Source organism: Zerene cesonia, chromosome 20 (genome assembly GCF_012273895.1).
Source record: "Zerene cesonia ecotype Mississippi chromosome 20, Zerene_cesonia_1.1, whole genome shotgun sequence".
NCBI classification, from domain to species: Eukaryota; Metazoa; Arthropoda; class Insecta; order Lepidoptera; family Pieridae; genus Zerene; species Zerene cesonia.
Window position 1 is genome coordinate 8,728,743 of NC_052121.1, and position 13,764 is coordinate 8,742,506.

At 32.8% G+C, this 13,764-nt stretch overlaps 1 protein-coding gene across 2 annotated transcripts in view; it reads left to right on the plus strand.

The window, feature by feature from the left end:
• LOC119835307 (echinoderm microtubule-associated protein-like CG42247) overlaps nt 1–13,764 on the plus strand; it is a 28,327-nt gene that overhangs the window by 1,389 nt on the left and 13,174 nt on the right. The window contains exons 1-6 of one of the 2 annotated variants that reach the window (XM_038360057.1): nt 8,445–8,547; nt 10,174–10,356; nt 11,304–11,420; nt 11,711–11,838; nt 12,029–12,153; nt 12,765–12,903. In XM_038360057.1, the coding sequence (XP_038215985.1) occupies nt 10,201–10,356; nt 11,304–11,420; nt 11,711–11,838; nt 12,029–12,153; nt 12,765–12,903 (665 nt within the window). In that variant the 5' untranslated portion in view covers nt 8,445–8,547; nt 10,174–10,200. Of the gene's footprint in view, nt 1–8,444; nt 8,548–10,173; nt 10,357–11,303; nt 11,421–11,710; nt 11,839–12,028; nt 12,154–12,764; nt 12,904–13,764 lie in introns of those variants that run through there. The other variant, XM_038360056.1, reaches the window with a different exon arrangement.

A 13,764-nucleotide genomic window follows, 5' to 3' on the forward strand; every position in this document is an offset into this window, starting at 1 on the left:
TTTGTGGAAACGAATTTCTGAAAACTCTTGATTGCTCTGATTATATATCATTATATTTTTATTTAGTTGCATGGTAAAATATTGCGGTAAATTTTTTTGATTCTTTGATTATGCAACTAGAAACTATAAAACTACAACTATTTTGAATTTCAAGCATGGTTATTACACTGAAGTTATACATTATTATAGAGGCTGTTAAAGATAACGTGTAATGAAGACTTCATTATTGAATCGTTTTTCTAGACACTACCTTATCATCGAGATATATCTATATACCGAAAAAAACAATTGTATTGGTTGCTCATATATTCTACCGATAACGTGTAATGAAGACTTCATTATTGAATTTACTTATCGTTTTTCTAGACACAGCCTTATCATCGAGATATATCTATATACCGAAAAAAAAACAATTGAATTGGTTGCTCATATATTCTGTATCCTGTAATATACTATAATCAATTACGTTTTTTCCACATCAACACAGGCCATAAATTGACAAATAAAAAAAAAAATCGAAAATAAATTCAAACATTTAGCTGTATATAGAATATTCAGACACAATGCAAGTGACCGGTTGGCATCGTTTCAGGCGAGGGCAATGCTCCACCTTGCACTTACTATGCATCAAGGCAAAACTTTAACATCTAATCTTTTAACGCATGAGCTATTGCTGCAATGAAATTAATGCTTTGTGTTCATTATACGTCCTTTGTGGAATAAAATACATCTTTGTTTTAAACAAACAATTCTGTATTTTAATGTTCTTTTCTGTTTTACTGGCTTTCGGTTCGACTTGTTTGACACTGTATTTGATGAGATATTTAAAATCTTTTATCGTGACATATTTAGATAACTATAAATTGATAGAACTGTTGTGTTATTTATTAAAGAAACTATGATATCGGAATAGGTTAGGAAGGAGACTTGTTGACGAAATAAAGTATGATGAAGCGTAATATTAAATCGGTTAATGCGTTTTTGAACTCTGTAAAAATCTATAAATTACAGTATATAGTAGACATCGAGTAAGAGATATAGATTTACATAAAAATTTCGAACTTTTGGAACACGATGCTCAATATATTGTTACAACCTAATTTTGGAAACCTAGGACCGCATTACGGTGTTCCTGGTGCGTTTCATTGGAGATCCCGGGATCCCTTTTTTTTTTTATAGTGAGGAAATCTTGCAGATACCCACGGCCCCCGGGGATGGAGCCGTGGGTTATGTCGGATTCTTACCGACCAAAACCTCACTGTGTTCCGTCGAGCCACTTGAGTGAGGGGGCCACGGGAGCTGGTTAAAATTCATCCCCCTCAGATCCCGGGATCCCTGCTATTATGCTTTGAGTTTGGCCACCTAGGAGGTTTTAGTGGGTAGAAATCCCACATTCTCTACTTTTCCCCCAAAGCTGATACTCCAGCTTTTTGAAGAAGATTTCCTCCTCATAAAAAAAAGGACCATATTACGGTAACATTTTACCATGGAATAGTTAATTCCAGTTACGAAATATGAGTATAGTATTCGCTATGAGCAATGAGCATTACACCGATAGATATAGAGAAATTTGCGAGAAAATGCTCTAGTATGTAGTATATAATACTCTTAGAAAAATAATAGAAAGATTTGTAATGTTCAATAATTTATTTCCTAACTATGTTTAATTATATGAAAAATGGTTACTTGTGATAAATAACAGATTTTTTTTTATATACTTATTGTATGAAAGAAATAGCTTGGCTACATATTATTTAAATTGGCTAAGTAAGCTCATAATTGAAAATTGAAATATTAATTGATATAAAATGAAATATGCACTATTACTTTAGACGAATCCATAAAAGCTCATAATAAGAACTGGGTCTTATAATAACAGTGAGTGTATTTCCTGTTTGTCGTCCCTTTTAATTAAAACTGCTGTAATTAATGTATCGCGTATGAAATTTTCATAATATCAATTACTACGCAAATGAAAGAATCATGAATAAAACATTACAGAGTGAGTAATATACGTAAATCGCATAGTATTCGAGTTGCGTAGTATATTCGTAGCACCGTAGCGCCGTAGCGTCGTAGCGTCCTATGTTTGCTAAACTTCTATAGTAAATCAATGATCATTATAATGTGATGTTATCTATTTTCGTGAATTAGTGTGGGAATAAACGTATAAACAAATGCAATTCGCGAAGGAGTTTCTGATCGTTGTGATTTAGAATTTCGTATTTTCTATATGAATATCTAGTTTTTAGAATTTGGTACATTAACTTCAGTTTTCCCAAAACTACTTTCCTTAATCAGTTAAAAATAAATCGCCGCCAGTGATTATATATTACTTTAGTTAATGCCTTTCACACCTTAGTTATGCTAAAGTAAAATTGCGGCATCTTAACGACCAAGGTGGGCCAAGTCATGATGCAGATACAAATTTTATTAGTGCTATTATTTAAGACTAGAAAAATAACCATAAAGTAGATATAAATGATTAAATATTCCTTCAATTTAATTTCTTAAGAATTGTTATTGAGTTTCTCTAGTTTATGAATTCAATTTACTAAGTATTTCAAGGGGCTGAGGGGGTTGCTTGGTACTCCAAAAACCACCATCCTGGCTAAGTCAATTTCGATCACCTGACTAATAATTATTTTCACTGAAGGATTTTACTAAGGTCGAATAGAAAGCGACTATTAGAATTCGTTAATTGACGTGAAATCGTGCGTCACAATATTGCTCAGAACGTAAACGCACCTCGCAGTACAATAATCGTTATTACGTCTTGTTACAACAACAAGACATTATATAAAATAATTTGAGGCTAATGGTTTTCTTATTATACACCTAGAATGTCGAAACGTAGTAGGGTGGACATTGAAACTCGGTCAAGTGCGAATTGGACACGTAGTGGGTTTAGTTATTTCAAATGCTTGATACTAAGTTTAATCGGTTTCTAGTTAAGGAAATAAATAAATTCTGCAACCTTATATATCTATCGACAAAATCGATCCAAATTCTATCAGTGTTTTAGGTTGCTTCGTAACAAACAGACAGAAAGACGAAATTATTTCTTGATTAATTTTTAAAACACAGAACGATAACAAATTATTTATTTTTCAAATCACTAAATACAATTACTCGGACTAAAGGTAATCCATACAAGAAACATCATGCTCTATAAAAGTACACAAAACTGTAATACATTTTTTAATGTATAACTTTCGTATAATGTAGCAGAGCCTCGTGGTTGCCACGTCTACTCGTACTAAAATCTTCTTCAATAAATGGACTATTCTACATAGAATAATTGTTCAATTCGAATCAGTACATCCTGAGATTATTTCGTTCAAACATACACGCTCCTCTGCTTCATAATAGTATAGAAAAAAAAAAACACACCGCCCTCAGTCAAGAACCACCTAGCCAGTTTTAAAATACTTTATTTATTTACCTCATTAAACGAGGATAAAATTAATGCAAAAATATGTACCGATATTACGACTTCCGAATAAAAAATGATGTTCACCAAACTCATAGGACGTAAAGTTCTAGAAACTCCTTGAAACGGTACGTAATACCGCTATCGATACAGATTGCATGGCGATGAATGTATAAACTGCATTTTCCGGGCACCGAGCTCGATCACACGGCATTGTATCGGGCAGGCCCTGTCGAAATTAGGGATTTAGGTCAGACGTCCGAATGGTCAGTAAATCGCGATATAAAGCTGTGAACACACGTATGATGAATTATTCTTGCTTTTTACTATATGATAACTTTCATTGTATTTGATAATGTTTATAGACCTTGTAGAAAGCTGTAATCCACACATAGTTTTATACGTTATTCTATATTAATTCATAAATGGCTTGTATGGTCGTTGAATCTTGGTTTTCAAAATTATAACATTTTTTATCTGTACGTAGTAGCATCATAAATTAGCAACGTTTGCTTGTATCGTTGTTATACGCAAAACTTATAAGTAATTGCGTTTTCATTTATAGATAAAACAAGATAAATAGCAGTTCTTAAAGATCCAGCATAATTTTACTCCATAATTAGCTTTGTTGTGATATTGTTTTTATCAACTGTAACTGAGTTTATTTAACTTAAAACCTTGTATTCATAAAGTTGCCCTATTATCCTATATCAAAAATTTATTTAGGTTAATAGAGCGTGTAACTGAAACGTATTTGTTTTATTTCCTCACGTCATTTAGAATATCCGCGTATTTATTATTAGACCAAATATTATCACGAAAACCAACAATTTTTCTTTATGTTACAAACGCCGAATTAAAAAATTGGATCAAGGTCTTAGCAACCTTCGCCTAATATTCTTAATTTTGTTATGCGTAATCTTAAGCTTATCGCGGTCCCTTCGTGACATTGTAGGTCTTAGTTACACGTGAGACCTCCATAAAGGGGTTTTAATTGTATATCGTCGATGTGTATCAGGCTTTACTTACAGTGGGCAGTATAACTTGCGTGGACGGTAGAGAGCGACCTTGGACAAAACCAGCCCCTCCCAACAATGTATTCAAATCCAAATAGTTGATCGTTACCCGCCGTCTCATTCGCATACCTTGTAATGAGAAATAGGAACTCTATTTCATTAGCATTAAGTTTATTTCCGCGTACGTTATGGTGGCGTTGAGTGCCTTCTGTGATAAGTCGCGGCGGCTTTGTTTTGTTAGTGCGGTTCTATCAGCTGTTGTGGGGCCTAGTACCCCATATGGAGTCTAGGAACTACGACGTTTCTTTTATATGGTCTTAATTGTCCAATCGAGCTCGGTGCAATCAGTGTCTTTGTGATAGTGATAAAAACTCTTTTCGTCTACAATTAAAAAAAAATCGTCTGTAATTATCGTATACTCGTATTAATAACGGTTCTAAATTTGAATTTAGAAAATCTTAATTAAATACAACAAAATTCTTCATACTTCATAAATATTAAAGCTTCCATTGCTTAGAATTCATGCATTCATGCACTCAAAAAGTTCGTGAATTCATTTGTTGATGAACATGGCCTCAAATTTGATACCAGCGGTCCGCCCAGGCTTCGCCCGTGGTACATATATAACCTATAGCCTTCCTCAACAAATGGGCTATCTAATACTGAAAGAAATTTTCAAATCGGACCAATAGTTCCTGAGATTAGTGCGTTCAAACAAACAAACAAAACTTCAAATTTATTATATTAGTATAGATAAACAACAGTAAATTGAAAAGCAAATGCATGATATCATTCGATCATATATCTTTTGATGTGGAGTTGCACTGTATGCAAATTACCTCATTTGCATTGGACCCACGTCATATCCGTTTTATGTTAAACACTAAAAAGTTATCATTGTACTTGACCGATGATCACATAAATATGGAAACAATAACTACTGTTCTATGAATGTTTCTCATATGCTCTCTCAATTAATAAAATTCCAATTTTTTTTTTTAAGTTCTCCTTCTTATTAACAATAATTTACTTTAATATAAGTAAAGGTTAAAAAATACATAAATAAAGAGTTAAATACTATCCAGAAAATAACTGTAAAAAGTTTTAAATATTTGTAAGGTCTAAGAATCAATCGCTAATATATTATATATATCGTTAAATTTAGAGCTTTTCTCCTTGGGCTTTAATTTTATAATTTATTAAACTTAACAGTACAATTAATTTAATATCCATTTGATAGAAATCATAAGAAGTAACGTGATGAGCCCATGACCACGTATATTTAATTACTTATAAACGGCTATAAACGACTTTTCCTCAAACTAAGTATTAATACTTGCCCACTTTTAACGTTTTTACACATCAAAGCATCTCTCCATTCGACTGTACTTTTTCTGCTTTTGTGACTCGTTAAATCCGTGGGTTTTTAGCCGATCGCCGTGATTCTTTTTGTATATGATAGAAAATTGTTGTCATTTTTGTCATATTAAAGAATCTAGAGTGGTACTTCCCTCTCTAAGAACGTCAGTTGTCCTTTTTTGTCTTAAAGTCTGGCTTCAGCATGGTTTTATTTAGTTTGCATCCAGGGTAAATAAAGCCTCTGTTATAATCCAGAAAGAGAACCGACCATCCACCATAATTATAAATCTGAGCGTTTATAATAGAAGAGGGATATTTATATGTTCAGTATAAAGCTAGTTCATTATGAACGAAGATTTATTCGGATCCTGATGGGTTCTTGAACTTGAACAGAGGTACTGAACGCGAATGACATTTAAACTGGTAATTAAATAATTATTTAACGTACAGGCAAGTCGGTAAAAAGTTTCGTGTTACATAAACATTTTTAATTTTAGACGTTTAGAATTTTAGAGTAATAAAGTATATGAATGCTACAATAATCTGTATATAAATCCATGGCATTATGCATTTAAAATTGTTCCATATAAGTAAAGATATATATAAAATATACATTTTGTGGAATGTAGTCAAAAAAAGCATAGGTGAGAAATTTTATCCTCATTTCTTCAGAATATATGTGAAAAACATTTTAATTAATCGTTAAGTTTAAAGAAATATCGCTGAGTATTTTGGTAAAAAAAAAAATCTTATTTTTCAAGTTTGTTTTTTTATAAAAGTTAGCGCATTTGAATGTACGTTGTATTAATTTTAAAATTATTGTTTTATTCGAATCTAGTTATTGGAAAAACTTAAAGAAAAACATCGGTAAACAAAGGGTTAGGTAACTAAACCTTGGCGCAGAGGTGAGCTGTAACTATGATAAATGATATGACTTCGTAATTTAATTTCATATATGATTATATAATTAATATATGTAATATCTTATAAGTGCCACTTAAAACTACTTACTACATCGCTTATAAAAAAATCGTAAAATTTTTCATAATAAAAATTTTCAGGCCAACATAAAAAAAGTAAACGTGTGTAGGCAGATTTTTTCTTTTTCGTTATCGTTATCCAAAATATTTATATCGATATTGAAGCTTGCGTGACCTATGTTATATGGATTTATTTATAGTAAATCGTGAAGCCATAAGTATAATACATATTATAATATTTATGTATGACGGCATTTCAAAAAGCCTATCGTCTAAAGCCAGTATTTGCAAATGGTTTTTCTTTAAAGCTTTTTTTTTTTGACATTATACATTTAGACATTATTTATATTCTCTGACCGATGATGGTATTTGAAATTTCAAATACATATACGTGCTTTTATTTTGCTGTAAAACCTCCTCCGGTGCGGTATTTTTATACATTTTATTTGTTAAACAATAGATCGCTTTTGGGGATCCATTGTACTAAGAAAAAATTTAAAGAGGTTTCTGAACTTCAGTAAAATGTAAATAAAAATATAATATCATACGACATACACACATTCACAACATACTACATCTACATTCGTTTCATACATGACATTTCAAACACGCCGTCTGTTTGCCTGCGCACGCACATGGGACATTTTCACTACCTGTTCAACAACTATCAAGCGATTCATAACCATCGTTGTTGTCCCATTCACAGAACCCTTAAAACTGATTATTTAAAACGAAAAATTGCCAAAAAATTCAGCATAAAAGCGCTTACACATAAAAGTTGATACGAGATTTGCAGCGTGAAAAGCGCTTACATTAAAGACGTTGGTTACAAAAGAAATAAACGTGTGGCGCCCAAGCAGATACCGTTGGTTAGCTAATTCGATGGTGGACAGCGACGACGACGCCTTCACCGTCATTTCACTGCCAGTCTACACGCCACCGCCAGTAAGTTGTATTTTATCGCTTACATGTAAGCATATCACTCGTAAAATGGTATAGTGTATATATGGGCTTATGGGGACAGTAATCACACATGCAAAATACTTACACATAACATACATATAACTCAAAATGTTTTTTATTTTTTTTTAAATTGGAATATTTTAGCAGGAGGAAAAGTTACCAGTACCAAATAAAGTGTTTTCGATATCAAATCGAATTATGTTAATTATATTTCAAAATCTTGTTAGAGTAAATTAAATACAAAGCAACTTCCAACAAATGGTATAATTAGAGTTATTGAAAAACAAACAAAGCATCTAATATCTGGACGATCTTAATTGTTTCTACGCTGTGACACGTAACACAAAGAAGTCAATTAACTGATACACCGAAAGTATTTATTAATCGCACAAAACACCGCAGTCCGTTTTCTATGCAGCAATTTCTGACGTGACCTCGCTTGCGACATATTCCCTCATCGCTTGTACACGCTCTGTGAATGTACAAGCTACAAAAACCAACCCCGAAGACCCTTTGAGAAAAGCAAAGCATTCTTTGAGTGTACGAAAAGTTTTTACGTGACGAGCTCCCAGGGGTCATTCGAATTGGATTTTCTAATTGCACGCGTGGAAACGATAAGGGTTGTCCTTGACGGACGGTCAGCTATCGGCCAAGGACTTATAGTCCACTCGGTTTTGTTTACCCTGGCCAGTGGTCAGTCGCTCGCCGTTCCCTACAGTAGTGCAAAATATCTCGAATAAGGATACGATATTACGCGAAAAGTGCAGAGAATTTGAGAATCACTGACAATCTCACGGTGAGTGTTTACGAGCGGGGATGTAATTTTTATTTTTTAAATTTAAAATTTTAATAATTTTTAATTTTCTTTAATTGTTTTTGCAACACTGTATTACAACACAACATCTTGTATTACAACACTTACTTTTTGATATCGTAATAAAAGTGAAAAATACTATAAATAATTGACACAAGAAGCACAAAAATTTAAAAAATATGTGTTTATTTTTGAACTAAAAAAGTAAGCATATGATTAATCTACTTTATTAATCCTCACTTTTGTCAATCTTTCAAACCTGTCAATATAATATCTAATTATGAATTAAATCGATCTAATTTTTATTTCTTAATATTATTTTAATAAAAGGTTAGTTATTATTAGTTAAAATATATTATAATATACGCAAACACACAAATAAAATCCAGCGTCGTAACATTCTTTAAAAAATACATTTCGCAAAATATTTTGTCGACCGCTCTTTCTTATGCGAGGCAATAAACATTCCTTCGTATAATTTGTTTGGAATTAGGTCGTCATACACAATCTGGGTTAGAAGCGGTAACGTTGAGAAATAGCAAAAAACATCTGAAATGTAACACGGCGCATTGTTTCCATAAGGTTATAAAATTTCTAATAAACGACGATAAATGGGTCCGTATTACGTTCGCGTCGCACGCGCTAAATGAAGTATCGAAATGATTTGCATAAAACTCATTTTAAAGGTTAATCACGAACTATATAGTGGAATATGATAAATTACGTTCACCATGTTAAGTATATATTAGCAGCTCGGTTACAGTAATCTTTGTTTAACTAAGTGACCTGAGAATTATTGAATTATATAGGAACTAGCTTTTGCCCCCGGCTTGGCATGCTGTAAATTCGGAGTAATTTAATAGCGTAGTGAGTAGTAATTTTAATGCCCATTATAATATATAAATATTATAAATGCAAAAGTAACATTGTCTTTCTCTTCTCCTGTCCAACCACTAAACCAATTTGGATGAAATTTATAGAGATAGTTCGAAATTCGAGAATGGTTATAGGATAGTATTTAACCTACGAAAACGGGAAGTATGCGGAGAAAACACCGGACGGTCTATATTTCAGAGCAAAGCCGCGGGCGGACAGCTAGTTACTGTATCGGTAAAATGTTAATACATATTTATTAAATCTATGGCAGAAAACAGTCTAAATTTGAGATCATTTTAAAATGACCGAAGGTAGACTGTAATGTACGCAGTACACAAAAATTAAACTAACACATAATCGATTTTATCAACACTCTTAACTCTCACACTCTTATTTTACTAAACTTTCATATGTCACACTACCAAAATGCATTAATTAATAACCAATTCTGTAACGAGAGTTTTCATTTATTAAATATTGAACTTAGATACAATATTTGTTAATTTAATTTTAATGCAACTAGCTAGATTATACAATAAGACATACTCAAACAAAGCCCTCATACAGTAATAGAGTTTTTCTAACCTTTTTTCATAACACCAACCCCACCACAGGTTGCAAAACACGTATACCTACGTCCTACACCAACCAAAAGTCATCAAAAACATTCAACTTATAGCCCCTTAAATGTACATTCTCTAGAACCTAAAGTCCATACTTTTATTTACACAGGCCGCAAGCTACGGCAAAAAAAACGGCATGTGGTACGGTGGAACAAGCACAGCTAGCGGCTGGTCTCGCGCTGGTACGCGTAAGCAATCGGTGGCCGAGTCAGACGCGCCTCCTCCGGGCGGCGGCAAGGCTTCTAGCGGTCGAGTCATACGGATCATTAATAATATGGACCATTCTATACAGGTAAGTTATATGTTACATTCTTAGGGATACGGCTCTGTGAATAATAATCATGATATTCTGAATACCTTCTGATATTTGGTGTCTATCTTAATATATATAAATTACGTGTCACTAACCTAACCGAACTACTCAACCGATTTTAATCAAATCTGCACACTATTGCGCATAGTTTTATCCAACTTAAAAGGTAGGATAATTATTATTATTTCAATTAATGCATATAACCCAGGCGGAGCCGGGGCGTAATAGTGTAATATAAAGTATAAACGCGTATACTAAAACATTCGATGCGAAATTCGTTGTTTTTTTTTGATTTTAGAAGAATAACATATTTTGATCATCGAAATTCGGTTCGTGTCTAAATACATTTAAACATTTTATAGTTAACGTGTTCAAATTTTACAATTTCACATTTTATTTGTTGTTACGTTAGAAATTTCTTCGAGAAACGAATAGTAAATACAGTGTGCTGATTAAATGTGAGACGTCAGAAAATAACGACTGGTTTCAATGAAACTACAGCTTGGATATGAAACGTTCCTATTTATAATAAACTAGCACGAAACGATTAAAATTTGATTAAGTAAACGTGTACTTTTCTGAGCCCTTATCGCTAGTAAATTGAAGGGTTGTAGTAGCGTTAAACGCGAAGCCAAAGTAAGGTTTTCATACCATTTATTGGGACGGTTTCAATGCAAAAACCTTGGCGATAAACTATGTGAAACAGTTTCAATTTCCACATTTAGGTCATAAATTATATGCTGTTGTTAAATCTTATGGGGCTTTCGTATGATTGTTAAATGATACTGTTAAAGTCCGAGCTCATTTGAAATTAATGGACTTGATTGTTAGGGCAGCTGTGATTAAAAAAATTGCAATATTGTAAAAATAAATATGTTATGAATGTTCATATAATTTCCAAACCATAGTAATTGTTTTATTTGCAGTGTCGCGTGCTATTAAATCTAAGGACAACACAACCATTCGAAGAGGTTTTGGAAGATCTGGGTCAAGTGTTGAAAATGAGCGGAGCAAAGAGGATGTACACAATCAACGGACAAGAAGTGAGTATTGTTCTTTATTTTTTAAAACGGAAAAAATTAGTCATAATTTCTTTGCTTTCTATTACGTGGATTATATGTTTGAAATTGTCTTTAGGTGAAAAACTAAAAGCTCGTATATCCACTTAAAATATATTAAATAAAAAACAAGAAAAAATATCTTCTATAAATTCATTTATAGAAGGTTTCCTTTATTTTGATTATTATTATCTTCCGCAGCTAAAATATTTATTTCTATTATTTTTTATGGTTATAAAATATTGGTTTATTAATAATTTAATGTTCTTCAATAGGTGAGAAGTTTCTCCCAACTTCGTAATGAGTTTGCTGACGTAGAAACATTTTATTTGGGGAACGTGATGGTACCGCCAGCTCTGAGTCCAGGAGTAGCAGCACTACCTATAGAATCGCCCATTCGACGGTACTCTCATAACGAAATTTTTATACAATTTAATATGAGTTATTTTCATCTGCGTTAGATAACTTTCGTTCTAGCGCTCAGAAGGACCACTTGCCCTACCCACAAGCTCTACATGCTATATGTTGAATATGCGTTAAATTATAACATTAAACTTTCTTATACTTTCTTATTATTTATATTTACTCGCTAGATCACGTTCAAGAGCCAACGTAGCTGCAATCCCAATATCAGACGATACGCGAGGGAGACGAGCTCGCAGTAAAAGCAGACCAAGAGTTCTCTACGCGCCGGAGGGAGAAATCATTCGTAATTCTGGTATATGAACTTTATGTTTATAAAAGATAGATAATTCGTAAATAATCGTTATATGTTGAAAACATTTTGATGTCATTTAAGTTAATCCAATTACGTGTTATTTATTAATATTGTTTAGGTAGTTAAAAGGACTCAACGAATTATGCTAGATTCTAAGAATTTCAAATCAAGAGAGTGAGTTTCATGCTTCGAGTTTAATTGGTACTTACACGAAATGCTATAATTTAGAATGTCAAAATATTTTGCGAAAGATATTCAACAATTTTTTTATCAGATAAATGTTTTAGATATTTCACCCGATATCTAATATGGGAGGTCTCTACTAGAATCGTCACCGCCCAATTGCGTGCCGTATACGCGGTTTCTGATTAGTCCCTGACATGTCATACCTTTTCCATTATTGGTTATCTATAAAATTGTAGGTTGTCTAGGTAGATAATACGTAGCTATTTGTTCAAAGAAAATAAATATATCAAAATATATATGGTAAATGTATAAAAGATTTTTTAAACTTACATCTATACTATCGAAACCAAGAATTATACAATACTAGAGTCCAAATTATTGTTATGAAATATGTATGTAAAATAATTTTTTTGGTCTTCTTTTAGACTATACACTTTTAGAAGTATTAAAGGAAGAGCCGATGCGAGTGACGATTCGTGGTCTGCGCCGAACTTTCTATCCGCCCATACACCATCCTCCTATAGATAATTCCCCACCAGACAAGAAAATGCAGCTGGACTGGGTGTAAGAATTTCAATATTACTTATTACATTATTTGTTCCGTCTTTTGTATTAGACTTATGAACTAACTAACGTTTTTATTTAATATTGGTTATGGATGCTTCAACGAACTTCAAAAAAGGAGGAGTCTTCAATTATTTTCTAGGTAAACTGTGCCTGTAGCATTGCTTAATACTTTCTGAATTCGGCAGTTATTATTTCGTCAGATTTGAATATACATTTAGCATGTTCGGACTTGGCACAAAAACTAAACTTGGCAACAGTTGCAATTTGTAATGTGTGACGTAAGCCCTTTGCAAATCCGTTTAATATAATTTTGAACTGAAAGTCAATTTTATTGCTCTCAGCCTAAGATAGAATATGCGTAATTCCGAAGCCTTTATTAATTAAAGTAACGAAACCTTTATATTAATTATAATATTATGTGTTCCGTTTGACGTCCGAAGTCCTTTATGAGAGAGTACATCGCCTTTTTCCCCGATGTGTCGCTAGATGGTGCTTAAACTAAAGCCCGCCACGTGGTACCCCCGCCGGCGCCGTGTGTGGTGGGGGACAAAACTCACCACAGTCCCAGAAAGCCACCAGAAATGTTCTCATTGTTGCGTCGTTTTTCAAACCGTACGCAAGTCGCTAGATTTAGTAATAATTTGAAGCATATTATTTCATTATATTTAAACTTTCGAGAGTGAAGTAGAAAGTTTTACTATTTAAAATAGATTTTTAAGAAGTCCGTTACGTTTTGAAGTGCATAAAAGTGAATTTTTAAGCTTAGCTTATTAATTTAAGCGTTATTTTAAAATGAATAACGAAAAAGCCGATTTATTCGAAGTAAATCAGGAACCCCGTGCGTGCCATAGTGAGCAC